Here is a 17,578-nt window from a genome sequence, read left to right as displayed (position 1 = left end):
GTATTTCTGGTCAGAAATTTATAAATTTTAAATTAATTTAAGTTACCGAGAAAGTTATACAATATGAGGATTCTCGATTTCCTTCCTTATATTCATAATATTATTACACAAGGTGATTCAATAATGAGTACAAAATTATATACCATCACACAAAGCATTAAAAATGGGTTATACTTGCATTAACAAGTGGATGCCAAGACTCAACGATTTCCGAATTAGAGGAATTTTAATCATAATTGATCAAATTACTCCTGATTTCATAAAATTCCTGCTTATTATTTCATAAATCGTTTTCGAATTTTGATTCTTTCTAAACGATGGTTTACTTTTAATATTACACTCTTCACCTTGTATACTAATTAATATATTGTATTGTTGAATAATCTATTAAAATAATATAAGCAAACGAATTAATATAATGATAAGGAAACTGATTCACATTCATATAGGAATACAATCATATATTAAATTAATAATTATGACCTACTATCTAATTATTATAATGAACTTTAGCGCAAATAACTTAATAATCTTTGTAAATTATTGTAATTAATTCTCAGTGTAAATTGAAAACAATTATACGCCTCTTTATGCATATTTTGTGATATACAATCTGTTATACATTATTATTATGTAGGTAAATACACAAGTATAACAGAATATTTTTAGAAGATAATCAAGCAAACATTTAAATATGACGTTAAAATTTATTAATGTCATTGCTCCCTTGTTGTTTTTCTCTCTCTTTCATTCTCGTTCTCTCTTTATATCTAATATAAAAAACAATATTTAAATTGTGTGTTTTCTGTTTTAAACTCTTCATCTTCATAGTACTCGTAGTTTTTACTTTATTAAAATTTCTTTTGTCTATGAATATTTTTTTTGTGTTTTGAATTTTTATTAATATTCCTAATTCAGGTTAGGAATTCGAAAGCTATATAGGAAAAAAAAATTTATTTACCTATATTTTTCAAAATTAAGTAAGTATGAATATAAATACATGACAATAGTTCAAACAACTTTGGATATTATGCTGGAAGAATAGCATGTTTGATTCTATTTTCTAACAGAATTTTTAGTTATAATCGGAAATTTTGACTATCAAGATCGTAAGAAATGTACGTCTAAAGTGATTGAAAGGAACAGAATCTATTTATAATACTTGTATAATATGGTTTCAGTAAAGGCTTTATCTGTTGACAATGATTATGGAAATAATGGTATATTCTTCTCATAAAGATATTTTTTGAAATTGTAATAATTACGAATTGGGAATAGAGACTTTCATAATCAATATTTATTTCTAATAAATATTTCTAAAGTTATGTGTTATGAGAAGCAAGTTAATTACCAATTACGCTCGTTAGTGTACGGAATAAAGATAGAAAATTTGTAATTTGAATAGTAAAATTAAAGGTGTTACAAATAAATCAGTTCATTTTATTGTTCCTGAAACAGAACCAGGAACCTTAAATCGATAAATTAAATGTATCGAATTTAAATGTATCGATACAAGAAGCCATCGTTAGCGGGGTGGCTTACAGAGAGGGAATTTCTTTATCCATATCTCTCTTCAGTTAAGACGTTCGGGGTTCGAAACATTAATTCATTATTCTTCACAATTAGTCTTAAAAGCAAATCAAAAGTTGATTATTTTTTATGTAATTTAATTTTTGTTAAAATTTTCTTAAATTTGTTTTTACAGGTACACGTTCCATATCGAATAATCGTTTATTTTTATCATTAATAATTGGATTCATAATAGGTTCTTGTCTTGGATATTTTCAAATAATTATATCGAATAGTAAACATTTTTATGAAATTTATTCACCATGTGAATCAGTTAATAGTGTACCAGAAAAACATCAAGATCAACATCATAATAATCATAATAATCGTCCTCATAGTATAGGTTTTGAAAAAAGATTTAATAAATATCAAATATTAGCCCGTAAAATATTTAAAGAAGTGAAAGTTTTATGTTGGATATTAACAAGTCCCGATAATCATATAAAACGTGCTCAACATGTTAAGAAAACATGGGGTAAAAGATGTAATAAATTAATTTTTGTTAGTTCTCAGGACGATACAAGAATTGATGCAATTGGTTTTAATGTAACTGAAGGACGTGATTTTTTATGGGATAAAACGAGAGCTGCATTTAATCATATTTATGAAAATTATCTAGATGAATATGATTGGTTTCTTAAAGCTGATGATGATACGTGAGATTTATATTACTTTCATTATTTTAATATTATTAATTTTAAAAACTATACTTTAGGTATGTTATAATGGAAAATTTGAGGTATTTGCTTGCTTCACATGATCCCAACATACCAATATATTTTGGAAGTAAATTTCAGCTACCAGGTGCGGTAAGGAAATTTTATTTATTAATAACAATATAATAATATAAGAAATTTCAATTTTTAGACTTACATGTCTGGTGGAGCCGGTTATGTACTTAGTAAAGAAGCTCTTAAACGTTTAGTAGAAGTTGCTTTCGAAAATGATCAAATATGTCGTATAGATGGTTTAAATGAAGATTTTGAAATGGGATTATGTTTACATAGTGTTGGTGTTATAGCCGGTGATACACGTGATAGTAAAGGAAGATCACGTTTTCATCCATTAGGAATAAGTGTTTTAAGACCGAATGCTTTCAAAAATAATGCAACATGGTTATGGAAATATCAATATTATGTATTTAATTTCGTAAGATGAAAACTATATTTAATATACAAATTATTTTTTAACTTGTTTTAATTTCAGGGTTTAAAACATATTTCCGATCGGGCGATCTCATTTCATTATGTGAATTCAAATCAAATGTATTTATGTGAATATTTAATATATCGTTTAAGACCATATGGAATTACGTTAAAACCAGAACCTATACCAAAAATAAAATTTACTTATGATGAAGAAATTCAAATGTTAAAAGAAGCTGAAAAAGATCGAAATCTAAAAAAATTTAATATAAAAAATTATTTTAAAGTTTTATAGAAAATCAAAGTGTTGGTTAAGAATTTTATTTAATAAAAATATTGAAAAAGATTTAAACAATTTTTTAATAAAATTGTTGAAATATTGAGATTTTTAATAGCAGGTCAAGAACGAACCAATTGAACGAAACTCTGTTCTGCTGGACAAGTGTTTGAACGTATTGACATTGAACTTATGGCCTATAATTGTATTTGTAACAGAGATATCCATAGAGGTTATTCAAGAGCCGATAAAATATAAAACGGCTTTGGGATAACTATGTTTACATGATCTAGTGGAGGATTGAAAGGTAAAATGCAAATTTTCGAAATTTCGAATAAAATTAAATTTCGAAATTTCGAAATTTCATTTATGGTAATGTCTTTGTTTGATTAGACGAGGCTTATATTAGAACAAAAGAAGAATCAGAAAATACTAGATTTATACGGTTTTCTTTCAGAATTCTTTGCGTTTCGGTCATTCACTCTACTATTTATCATTTAATAACAGGCATTGATTGGTTTTGTATGAGAAAAATTCAATAGTTGTCTGCATATGAAATCTCACCATATAACTAATGCAAACTATTTCTCCCCTCAATTAAATGATTATTAAGTAATTTTCATCTTATCGTCAAGTACTTAAAACTTTCTTCTATCCCATTAACATTTAAGTACATAGTTCTAAAATACTTTATTCTTAAAATACAAAAAATTTAATCCCACACGCATATTACAGAATTTATTTTTTAAAACTGAAAATGTATTTTGTAAAATAATTTCAATCTTTATTCACTTATTATCCCATACAATATACTAACATACTTTCATATAAATAACATTATAACTTCGTCCATACAGTTGTGTTATTACTTATAACCGCATATACACACACATACTTATGTATACTAAAATTTACGTCTTATTAAGTGTTTCTTGTTATTTTGTAATTATTTTAAGGTATTTTGCTGGCGGCGCAAAATAAGAATTATTATATAAAATGATTATTAACACGGAAAGATGAAAATTATATAATTTAAAAGATAAATACAAAAAAAAAATTATTTAAGAAAAACTCTCGTAAAAAAAAATATAAGAAGAAAATAGAAAGGAAAATCTTTAAAATAAGAGAAAAAATCTAAAAAGTCATAAAAACAAAATGTTTTTTTTTTGCTTCTTCAAACCCTAAATACAAAATGTAGAAAAAAAGTGATAAAAAAAAGGAGCAAAAAAGAAGTAGCACTTAAAATTATTAAAATATTAAAACTGCCAAATCATCACTTGCAGGCATCAAAAGTTAGATAATAAAATAAAATAAATAAAGAAGTTAAAATGAAAACAAATTATTGAAAAATTTTAACAAACATGGAAAAATTACTGATCGCATTATGAAAAATATGAAAACAAGCTCAATATAGTGTTAGACTATATAGTTTCTATTAGCCACAATATCATTATTAGAACTTTTTATTTGGAAACATGTTGAACAAGTTTTTCGTTATGATTCGTACTTAATAGAACTTAATTCTATACGAAACTCGCGTATTCATTTAAGTAGTAAATTCTAATGAATCAAGATGAAGCAAGTATTGTAGAGCATGTCTCGCACTCAGAGGGTGGCACAAACGGGTTGCATTGAACTTTTACTCCATCTTATTCAAGATCTAATGAAGTACAAAAAAAATTTGATTTTATTGGATCAAATAGCATATCTCGCACTCAGAGGGGCGCACAATAGATCCCTGAGTACACGCAGATCGTATTGAACTTTTACTCCATCTTATTCAAGATCTAATGAAGTACAAAAAAAAATTTGATTTTATTGGGCCAAGTAGCATATCCCGCACTCAGAGGGGGGAACAATAGATCCTTAAGTATACGCGGGTCGCATTGAACTTTTACTCCATCTTATTCAAGATCTAATGAAGTACAAAAAAAAGTTGGTTTTATTGAACCAAATAGCTATAAACCATGATTTTGTTGGGCCGAATTTGATTTTATTGGCCAGATATAAAAGCCACACCGCTATCCCTGCTGCAGTAAAATAAAACGTTATCTAGTCCGTGTTCTTTAAGACTGATAATATAATATCAAATATTAGATAAAAGTGCCGCATAAATAATCAATAACAGGCAAATTTTCAATAGCAGCAAAAACTTAACCAACCATGTTATATTTTAATGGTCCATGTCTGTTAATAATAACATTAACAGTTTAAAAAAAAAAAATTAAAAATTTTCAATAAACAAGAGAAAAAAATAACATGGTTAAAATAAAATGACAAAATACTTAAACAAAAAATCCAAAGTGTTCTTTAAGAAAAAAAAAATAAAAAAAAAAAACAAAAATCATCTTTTTTTTCTATTTTGACTCTTTTTTGTTTCAAACGATTCCACAAGATGAAAAAGGAAAATAAAAAGAAACGAAAAAGAAAAAAAATATGATTGGGTATTATAAGAGAACCCTCTTAAAGTGAATTCGAGAGTTTAAGAAAAAATTAAGAAAAAAATTAAAAAAACAACGACGAACCACTAAACCATTCGTTCAAAAATTAAAAAAGAAAACAAATTAACGAAATAAAAAAAAAAGAAGAAAAAAAAATGATACATCAAAAAATATGGATACAAAAAAGACACTCTCCTGAAATTTAAAAATAACAAAAAACAAAAAGACGCTATGAAGAGTGAAGAGGATTATAATTTTTTTTTTTAGTGTCTCCCTTAAGAAGTCTTCAGGTTATTTTCATTTTCTTTATTTCAAACAAGAGCGAGAGAGAAACAAACAGATTGCATTGCAACTTGGAAAAAAAAAACAATATTTTATTTTTTTCTCTCCTTGTTTCGCGCTTCACTTTATCTAGTTTTAGTGAAATTGTCCAGAGCACTGAATATTAAAAAACCTTCACTTCTTATTCTTCTTTCAAGAGAAATTCATTGGCCTTTTATAACGCAAGTAAAAAATGTTGAATAACACTTAACCTACTAGTTTTTTTTTTTTTTGGCTTCTATCTGAATCCTTAAAATTTTTTATCCAAATTTTATGAGTAAAATATTTCATTACTATTTTACACATTTTGTTTTTGTTATTCAAGTCCCAGCTGGGCCATTAAAGGAGAATTCGCGTTTCTTTCGCTTGTTTTTTTTTTTTGCTTTCTTGTTTAATTTTGTACTAAACGTGAATAATTCGAAATAAGACTCTTCTCTAGAAAATTTTTTACACTTTGAAAATAAATTTTAATTTTTTGATTTTATAATTGGAGGGAAGATGGTTTGGCTTTTGTTTTTTCTGTCTTAAAAATTTACAGAATTGTACGAACAATTATAAATGTGTTTCTTTCTTAAATTAAGAAATTAAAAAAAAATTTCTTTAAAACCCCAGGATAACAATAATTTTGCGAATTTTTGTTTCCTGCTTTTCCGTTTTTGAGTTACAAAAATTGTAATAAAATAGTCTCAATAGATTGAATTTGAAATTTTTTTTTGTTTTAGTTCTCTTTTGACATTTTGAAAAAATGAACTAATTTTAAGTCTGGTAATTATATAGGGAATTTTAAGAAAATAAAAATGTCAGTATCTGACTTGTGCTATAGTGAAATATATATATAAATATTACTCTTTTGCTGCATAGAGGTTTGATAATTGTCAAATTAGAATTGTAATGGAAGCTCAATTTTTTAAGCTAATTTCAATTAAAACACATTATTTTGATATTTGAACAAATTAATTTGACAAAGAATTTTTAAACAAAAATAAAAAATTATAAGAGGTGAATATATTAAAAACAATTTTTTTCACCATACATATTTTTCACCATGCGGCCAACAATTTTTTTTCAAAAATTCGAATTTGTTTAATACTCCTGTTGTAATGTAATCCTTTATTCCATATTTTGCAATTTTAGATTTTTTTTTATCTTATCTTACTCTGAGGAGAGGCACAGGGTTAGTGCATGATATCCTAGACAACCATGCCGTACACCGTAGTTTCTCTTTTATATTATATATTAAATGTTATTGATATTTATTGTTTTATTTTGCTGGTGCAAAATAATATTGGATATTATGAAAATGTGGTAATTATTGTTAATATTAATTTTTTATTTTATATGTAATGTATATTAAGCTATAATAATCAAGCTATAATAATCATAATATAATTTTTATAGTAACAGGACCATGCTTTAAACCCGATGGCCGAAATCCTTCAGTTCATTCATCATTGGTCAGGTATGCGATTTCAAATAAGTACAAACTGCAATTTACAGGATTACGTTTCATCCGATCAGCAACTCATAATTCTATTTTTGCTCTAAAAATTTTATCTTATATTATAACTCGAAAAATTGAAACTATTAAGAAAGCTGTAATAGTGTTTGTACTACTATTGTAAATCTTATTATTCCCTCCCAGTCTTCAATCCTTCTTTACTCTTACAGTTATTTATGCAATATTATAATTAAAATTTTAATTTATGCATCATTAATTAATTAAAATTTTAATTTATAATTGTTCAAATACAACCATAAATTTCCACTAAATCTCTTATCTTTCACAAATTAATTTTTTATAATAATTTCTCTCTATTTCTCTTACGTAAAAATTTTCTTAAACTTTTAAGTTTTCTTAAAAATTAATGAATATTACCATACTTTAAATTTCTAAAAAAGATGGCGCTTTTAATTTCTTTTAATAATTAAATTAAATATTAAAATCACTTTAAATATTGAATCTTTTAATTTTAATGAAATTGGATGAAAATTCAGTAGTTTCTATAAACACAATAATAACACAAAAATTTACGTATTATGTAAATTTCAAATAAAATTTAAATTCGAAAAAATTTTTCCTCCTTTAAAAATCATTAACACTACGCCATAGTAGAATTTATTGTATAAATCGGATTAAAATTTAACAATAAAACATTAAAAATTTTACTTGCTTAAATTCAACTTTACTTTAATATTAAAAATAATCCTACAAAACAATTTCATTCATATAGATATTGCACTTAATTTTAAATAGAACTTCAGACAAAAATCATAGGTATTTATTACAACTTTAATTTAAGTAAATCTTCTAGTAGAATTATCATTAAACAAAACCAAAAATCCAACATTTCTCCATCTTTTATTTACAAGTAAAATACTATATACCAGAATATATAAAAATTTAAAATTGCAATCATCAAAATTAAGGATTCACTTGTATAATGCAATTACAAAAGTGTGAAAAATGTCACATTTAAATGCAAAAATCTTGTTATAAAAAAAAACCGGAACAAAATGAAAGAAAACCCTAAAAAAAATTTAGAATCTGCTTATTTCCTTACTTTATTTTGAATGAGAGATTTTGTAAGAACAAAATGAAAAACTTTTCAAGGATATTAAAATGATTAAGTCACTTTTTAATAAAACCGTCATATACAAAATTTAATACATAATATGTATGTATATATATGTAACCCATATTTAGTCCTATATATGTAGAAATTTTATTCTTATATCCTGAATTTTTATTATAATAAAAAAATAAGAATAACAAAAAAAATTTTTAAAAGTAATAAAGTTCTTGTATAAAAACAAAAAGAACGAGAAAACTTTAAAAAAAAATTTCTTGTTTTTTCAAAATCCTTCTACAAAATGTTATACGGTATATTATTATGACAAAAGACATAAAAATTTAAGAAGAGAATAAAAACTAAACTAACTGTATAAATTCCTAGGATAAAATTTTCATATTATGTAAGTTTTGGTTTTCATGGATTTTTTTTTTTTTCAAAAATAATAAGAAAATATTTTAAGCGTTTCTTGAATAGGCGTAAGCCAATTTTGAGCACTACCATGATTTCAAAAAAAAATTGCATACTTCGGGGAGTCAGTCTTCATTTTTTTTTTAATAGCTGACGTTGTATAACCAAATGTGATCATTCTAAATATTCTATAGTGTGGAGAGCCAGGAGCAAAATTTGTAAGATAAAAGGTAGTTTTTAAGACATTACTTACACTAGCAATTAACAAATAATCAAGGATAAATATTGCATTCTTTCTATACAATTATTGAATTAAATGGTATATTTTGAATATGTTACAATAAAAATATGGAGAAATATAAGGATATTATAAATATTAAATTATTTTAAAGTGAACCAAATATTAAGAATTTGATTAGAATAAAATTGTAGTCAAAATCAGAATCGAATTCGAAATGAATTTAGATATAGATAATCAATGGTAACAATTAAAATTTCTGCTTAAATAATTTAATTATTTTAAATTATTTATTATAATTATTGTGTTTATTATTATAAATTTGTATATTGATTTTCAAATAACCGCAATATAATAAAGAGTTTGATTCAAATTTTCATATTATTAACAAAAATATGCTTACTTTATAATTATTAACAGCCTTGTAATATTTCTTGACATTTAATATAAAATTTCCTACATAAGATTCCAATTATTTTAACAAAAATTTTTTTTTCAATGATCTTAAAATCATCAATATTATTCTTGACTCGTTTAATGTTTCTGGAAAGCCAAACTGAATTTTATAACTAAAATTACGGATTTCATTTTATAACTAAAATTACGGATATTGTATAACAGTTTATTTCAGATTTATTAAGATTAAATTCAAAACCAATATTAAATAGAATATGCAGATATTGTGAAAATATTCGGAGAAATGTAAAATAGTATTGAATTGAATGACTGAAAGCGAGATGCTTAACGGCAATTCATTTATAAGCCATTTCAGCCATTTTGAAGTATATTTTCTATGACAGGCGAATTGTTTTTCAATTAATTCTACATTTCAACTAAAAATCAATGAAAACACTTGACAGCATGACATTTTTATTAAAATCTAAAGCCTTCTAATTTTAAAACTAAACTTTTCATACTAGATCACAGAAATATTAAAAAAAAAAAAAAATATATAAAAAAAAATTTATTATTTCTTTTATATTTTCTTCTATGGAAAACGGAAAGTAATAATAGAAAAGTACCAGAGAAACAAATCTGGAATAAAACTCTTACAAATTTTCTTTTATTTCACATATAAAGTTAAATGGACAACAAAAAAACCAAAAAAAATTTAAAAGTACACCATAAAAATAGAAAATAAAAAAAAAAATTTTCTTTTTCTGATATTTTTTTTGTTGTTTTCCGAATTAAGGATACAATAAGGAAATTTTATTCTTTTCATTGTTTTATTTTAATTTTGTTTTTTTTGCTTTTTTTGCCAACCAAGTTATTTTCTTGTTCTTAAAGACAAAAGTTAGTAGTTTTGTGGGTTACTAAATGGAATCGAAAACACTAAAAACAAAAACAAAAAAAAAATTGTTGAAAGGAAAAAATAAATTTAACTTTTCACTAGAGACCATGAAAAACTAAAAACACAAAAAAAAAAACATTATTCTTGATTTAATCCTTCAATAACTATGTGCAATAAGAATCCTTTATATTATATAGAGAATAGTAATATATATGGAATTAAAGGATTAAATAAGATTGAAATGAAAACTAGTATGTATAGTGTAAATTTGAAAATTAAATTATAGTAAGGACAAATTTTAGAATACAAAATTTTTGGGGAAAATATCCTTTTTTTACCATATTAAAATGTTTAAATTAAATAAAATAATCGTAAATAGGTTTCAAAAAAAAAAAAAATATTAAATGAAATTTCTAGGGACAATTTAAAATTAATGATAATTGAATTTTTACCTTTTTTTAAAGAAAAACAAAAAAATAATAATTTTCCAAAGATTTTATTATTATTTTTAAGTAATTTTAAATTATAAAAGTTCCCTGTGTGTCTTCATATGGAAATTTTCCTTATATTAATATAACAATTAAAATTTTTAATTAAAATTTAGGCACATTAGGAACGATTCATTAAATAAAAGTAGTTTTTTTGTATTGTAAATAAATGGAGGTTCTTTGATTGTTGTAAAGGGCACAGCTCTATATAGGAAATTTAAAAAAAAAAATATTCATTTTTCAAAATAATTTTGTAAATATTTCTAAAATATTTGAAAAATTTTGTGAATGAAAAAGAAATTTTGGTTATTTAAGAACAGTGGATTACAATACTTTTAGAAAACAGCTAGTTTTTAAGCTGCATTCCTCTTCTTGCTACAATGTTCTTAAGAGAATTTCTAAAAGAGCAATAGAATTATTATTTTCTACCAAACTCAAAGCTCTACTGGCTTAATTATATAACGAACCCAAATTTTTTTTAAGTAATTTCTTATATCAGAAAATTTAATAAGACGTAATTTTTTGAAATAATCATGATAATTTTAATATCCATTTCAAGACCATGACAAGTAATGGGTTAATGTGTTTATTAGATTGATTCATGCCTTTTTTAGTATATCTGCAGCGTTAATTAATAATAGTTCTCAAATCGAATAAATTTCAAGAAAATCAACCGATTTATTCGTAAAATACAAGATTTTAAATAATTTCCTTCAATACCTATATTCTAATTCTTCAATAAATTCAAAATTTTCTCCAAGAAAATTTTCACAAATTTACATGTTTTTATTCCAAAAAAAAAAACCACTATAAATTTTACCTTATCATCAAAGCATTAACGTATATGAGTATTAGACCAAGTAAAGAAACCCGGAAATTAAATAAATTTAAATTTTATTTCCTTTTGAAAACCCTTCCATGTACATATTTTACTAATAAATAATCTAATCCTTAGCAATACTTCTTGTATGTTTATCTTAAACTTTTATTAATACAATTTTTTCTTTTGGAAATTCTTGTTTATAATAAAATACAGAGGAAAACAATAAAATGTACAAGATTTCTTTTTAAAATTTAGGCATTTTTTACATTTTTTATATACAAATAAATTTTTATTTTAATCAGAAATCGATTCTTACCACTAAATAAACAGGGTTATTATCGCAATATACACAGAAAAAACTATATAGTGTATGGTTAAAAATAAAAGAAAGGATAATAAATACATTTGAGCAATAAATTTATTATAAAAAATCGAAATCAAAACCATGTCGAAAATATTTAAAAAAAAAAAAATTATTTCTGCCCCCCTCTTCCTGCTCTTATCAAGCGTTGCTCCAACTTTATTATACACTTTCATGTGTAGGATTACATAATCCCCACATATGTATGTATGTGCTGAGCACTTATCCTAATATTAAATTATCGAAAAGCATATTATTATATAACAAAATAAATGTTTACGCCGCAATAATGATTCGCAAAATTGATTTTAGATTTATTTTGTGTATTATGGCAAATCACCCAAAAATCATGTTCATACAATATGTATATGTAGATTATATTTTAAATTCAGCTTAGGTCTTACAAGAAGAAAAAAAAACATTTCAATTATTCACATACATGCAAACTTTCCCCTAATGTTTAGTCCCGAATCAGTTCTGGTTATCTTAACATTAAACTCCCCATTTGAAATTAAGTTTCAATAAGAGAAAAGAAAAATAAAACAAAAAAAAAAATCGAAAGAGTCTCCAAAAACCAAAAGTTATAAAAATAAGAGAAAAATAAAAAAAAAAAATACTTTCCATTTTTTTTCATCCCTTTATTTCTCCGATTCTTGTTGTTGGATGTTGGTTGTTTTTAAATATTGCGCTACAACAATATTTCCTTTCTTCATTTACAATAAATCACTCAAAACCGTAGGCAGTTTGTCAGACCATAAACACAAAAAAAAAAAAAATAAGGAAAGCACAATTTTCTTTCCTCTACCTCCTTTTTTTTCTTCTTCCTCCTCTTATTAAACTTTTTTTTTGTTGAATTTTTTCGCTCAATCTCCCCATCTCACCACCCATTACTCCCTTCCTCATAATTTTTTTTCGATTATCAAGGAAAATGAAAATATTATGCCATTCTTTAAAGAGATGTCGAGTTATTTTTGTGCGTGCCAATACAAAAAAAAAATTTACACCATAAAAATTTAAAGACTATTATAAAATTGTGTCTAAGTTTATAGTGTGAGTTGTGTACTATTTTTCTTTAACATTTTGAATTGTAAAAATGGTAAACATTAGGGGTTGTGTACTGGCTGTCCAGTGTCACAATTGTTTTGGACCGGGTTTCCTAACCGTACGAAAACTGTTCTTTAATTCTCTTGGAGATATCTCAAATTTTATACTTCGAACATGATTATTATGGACGGGCGCGTGGATAGGTTACAATAATTCGCGAATGGCTGTAGTGGTCCGATTGATATTTGATTCTGACCCATTTAATTCCCTTAAAATCTACAAATTTATAAATCTAGGGTCTATATGAATTCTCTTATTCGGAAAACTTTCAGTTTTCAAACAATGGTAATTGCTTTTCAAACTAGAGGGCAAACCTCTTCGTGAAAAAAATAAGACAATTTAAAGGTGATCAGAAAGCAAAACTTATAAGTTCATCGTTTAATCAACCGTAGAATAAGTTCCAATAATATTTAAGATACTACGAAATCGCTCAGTTTTTTGTGAAGTTGTTTTAGACGATATGCCCATTTAATGAATGTCGTTATATTATATTTCATTTATTTCCAAAGGTAATTATATAGACTCTATTGCCCATAGAGTCTATATGATTAAAAAAATTTCCTATATTAGGATAAAATCAAACAGCAACGACATTTATGGGTTAGTCTTCTAGTTGAAGAAGCCCAATTGAAGATAAGCTGTTTCAAATTTGAAGAGTTCCTTGTTATTTTTTGTCTCCAGCTCGGTTTAAACACCAACATTATTTTGAAATTCGCAGTACAACCGCGACATTCACTTAAATTCACTATTAATACAAACATTAACAACTATTCCAAATCGAACTAGACCCTGTAATAAACAGAAATTTTCAAAAATTTCCCTCTTTTTTCCCATATTCAATGCCATGAATATTTTACTGTACATATTTAAATCTTCTTTTTGTTATTCTTTGTGTGTTCTAAATCGGTTCCATTCACTTGGTCGCCTTGAATTTTATTTTAGGTTATTCGTTGTATCGTTCATTCTTTTCCACTTTAGTATTTCTTACTTTCCCTTTTCATTTATTTCTTCCTTTCTGTTTTGGTTTTCTTTTTTGGTTTTTGTAATTCAATTCGAAGGAAAATTCTTTTTCAATTTTAATTTTTTTCTCTTTTCTTTTTCTTTTCATTCTTTTGTTGATTCTAGTGTTATACAACGACTTTTATATACATACATACATTTTTTTTCACTGGCGATGATTATAGTCATGTACTTAGCATCTTATAAACACGCATTTTTAAAAACGAAATATTTCATTCGATTGTCATTTCACTTTATTATATATTGTGTTTGTGTATATGTGAATTATTATGTTCATTTTCACACGTGATATTCGTTTTTAGGTTTTATTCCGTGGTTTTCTTTGTATATATTTTTTAAGTGATATTATTGTATGTGGCTATGGCATAACAGTGTCATGATTCTTGTTATTGAACAGTGGAAATGAAAAAAAAAAAGAGGTGATAATAATAACAAAAATAATAACGTTAATGACAATAAAAGTAAAGTAAGGAGAAGAACAATTAAGAAACCAAAACTGAGTGAGAGTTGAAGTTAAGGAGGTTTTATAAAATCAAAAACGGGTGAGATACGGGATTTAATGGAGGGAGCATGAAGTGAAATTTAATAAAAGGGGTAAGAGTGAATGTATAGAAATAAATCAGCTCAGTTTGTTTTAATTTCGAAGCGTCGAAATAGGATATTTTATTGTAAAATGGGAATTTATGGTGTTGTTGTCTACACTAAAACTTAAGTCCTTTTTAAGTATATTTTTGTTTGTATTTTTTTAAAGAGAAAATTTATGTGTTGAGCAGTTTTCTATATAATTTATTCTTGTTGTTCTTGTTTCGTTTAAAAATTTAGATTACACGTTCTAAAATTGGGTTACTGCGATAGGTCATATATTTTATTAAGTGATACATTTGATTTAAAAAAAAACACTGAAAAGTTAAGAAAGATTAATTTATCTATAAAAAGATTTGTAAATCTGATGACAGAAATAATATATATAGTTGACCTTCAATGAAATTCGCCTCCATAATGTTGTCCATAATAGATTTTTAAACATATTTTTGATTCTCTTGACTGCTATTCTGAGACTTTTTAAATGAATGTACTCTGTAAAATATGAAAAACCTGATAATAAATTTGAAAAAAAAATTTTGAAAAATTTCGACTCTTTGGAAAAAACTGGGACTAATTTTATTACCCCCTACATAGGAAGGATGTTTTCAAAATAATCAAGAGTCGAAAACTTTTTCGCTTTAATTTGCATTGATCTACATATATTTAAAGCCCATCCATACTTCATTTCCCATTCTTTTTTTTTACAAACTCTTGAATTTAGAAAAAAGATAGTGGCGAAATTAAATGTAAAATTTTCGAAATTTAGGCCAGTGAAGTATGTGAGCAAAACATGTTGGAAAATATTTACAGCACGAAGTGAACAAAATTTTTTCATAAAATTTTTGTTGTTTTGCAAAATCAATTCAGAAAATCTTATGTCAGTCTTATCTATAACGTAGTTTGTATTTTTGTAATGAAGAATCTTAAAAATGCTGACATGTTCTGATTTTCATAATTATAGTACCATATTGGAATTTATTCTTTTCGTGACTTCGGGGTTTTTTATTGTAAATTTAAAATTTTAGTGGTAATTTTTTTGTCCTCCAAAATCTTCATGTGTGACATTAACAGAAAAAAGAAAACTGTTATACTTTTAAATTTACATCATACGCTATTTGGGGTAAAAATTAACTCTTTCGGCACTTCGTTTTTCCCGTTCGTGTTTCCCGTTATTTTCATTCTCTTTTAAAATAATCTCATTTTAAAATGTGGTCTCCTTTGACGGTAAATTTTTTTCTTCTCTTATTTTTTTTTTTTCAACAAAATAATGAATTATTATTATTTTGTAAGAATGGCACATTTTATTTTTTGACATTCTGATTTTAAATGTCATTTTTAACAAAATGTTTCATGTTTGAAAATTTTACATATACTATGCAGCTATACGCGCCTTTATTTAATATTCTTTTTTGTGGTTTTAAGTATAAATATTATTTCGAGATTATTATGAGTTTACAAATTATATGAGAAAAAAAAATACGATATGCCTTTAGATTACAATAGGCGACTGGTGTATTTTAGTAGAAATTTTATGTGGAATTTTTAAAGAAACATAAAAAAAAATATTAAAAACACTTGAAAATCCATTAGAAATTAACATCGATTATTAGATTTCGGTTGTTGTTGTTGTTGCTGTTGTTGCTGTTTTTGCTCTCTCTACAATATTGTTACATATTTGATTTTTCATTTTCTCCTATTTTGGGGTTAAAAAAAAATCGCTTTTCTATTTATATTTTTTAAAAATTCTTAAAAAAGAAAAAAAAAATAAGAAAAAAATTTTTAAACAAATTTGGAATGTAAAAGTTGACATTTATATTTGTTTCTTAGTTTTGTTTTATTACTTTTAATGTCATAAAAAAAAATACTACTCTTAAAGAACACAACATTCAATTCCTATGAAAATACACAAGTACAATTTTATTATTTTATATGGGTGTAAGTATGTGTACCATAATATGTACAAGGTGGTACAAAAATTGTCTTCTAAATATAATTTTTTTTTTGCTAGATTTATGTAGAATATGGCAATATTGTGTAAATTATATGATTGTAATATACTATTACTGTACGAAACTGCTAAGAATTTCTCTTTTATATTGACGCAAGACCTTCAATACCATAAGAAGAATTTCAACACTTGATGTACAATGGAAAATTTTTTGTCTATAGCTCATAAACATAAAGATACCAGAAAACCACAAAAATTCCCAAAAAATTAGGCAAAATTATTGGAATAGAAGAACTTTATTAAAAGCTGCTTGCACACGAAAAAATTTTTTACAACTGAAGTTTTTGTTACTATAAGTAGACATCTGAAATTGCAATTTTTTCGTGCATTAAAATACCCCACATATGTATATGTACGTCCTTATTTTTGAAATTTTATAATTGATTTTTTAAAATTTCTACGTATTTTTTAAAATATTTATAAAGGGGGTTGTAGAACATGCAGTTAAGACTCTCCAAAGAATTGTAATCGTAAACATTTTTTTTTTTGAGAATTTGTTTAATGATAAGCAGTAGTAGGTACATTATTGCGCGTCTTGGAACAAAAAATGTTGAATAGGTATGATGAGGCTTTGCAATTAACAATACAACATTTGAAAGTCAAAAATATTACAAAATATTCGAGGCAGAATTTCCATAAATTTGTTAAAATTCGAATTTGCGTTTTTGAAAACAACAATTTTTAATAAAAGACGTCAAAGATTAGGGGTAGCAGTTCAAGAAAAGGCCAAATATTGTGATATTAATTACGTAAAACGGGTCTCTTATAACAAATATTTAAATTACGATAAAAACTTTTTAACGACCGTGTAATATCAATATAATCTATTAATCATTTGGGACTTTTTTTTTTCTATAAATTATTTTTGGATTAAGAGCGTGAGATATGAAAATTATTATAAAATATTTTTTTTTTGGTAAAAAGAA

General features: G+C 24.9%; 1 protein-coding gene across 1 annotated transcript; it reads left to right on the top strand.

The window, feature by feature from the left end:
• The first annotated feature begins 1,171 nt into the window (after positions 1-1,171).
• Positions 1,172-4,962, top strand: LOC129618544 (glycoprotein-N-acetylgalactosamine 3-beta-galactosyltransferase 1-like). Its single transcript, XM_055533350.1, has 8 exons — positions 1,172-1,220; positions 1,706-1,765; positions 1,844-1,906; positions 1,949-2,225; positions 2,285-2,378; positions 2,437-2,718; positions 2,776-2,882; positions 4,905-4,962. The coding sequence occupies exons 1-8, from the start codon at positions 1,172-1,174 to the stop codon at positions 4,960-4,962; spliced, it is 990 nt and encodes a 329-aa protein (XP_055389325.1).
• The last annotated feature ends 12,616 nt before the right edge of the window (positions 4,963-17,578 follow it).

Source organism: Condylostylus longicornis, unplaced genomic scaffold, assembly GCF_029603195.1.
Source record: "Condylostylus longicornis isolate FDR11 unplaced genomic scaffold, ASM2960319v2 ptg000009l, whole genome shotgun sequence".
Lineage (NCBI taxonomy): Eukaryota > Metazoa > Arthropoda > Insecta > Diptera > Dolichopodidae > Condylostylus > Condylostylus longicornis.
The sequence above is the reverse complement of the archived record's forward strand: the minus strand, read 5'-3'. Positions and strand labels throughout refer to the sequence as shown.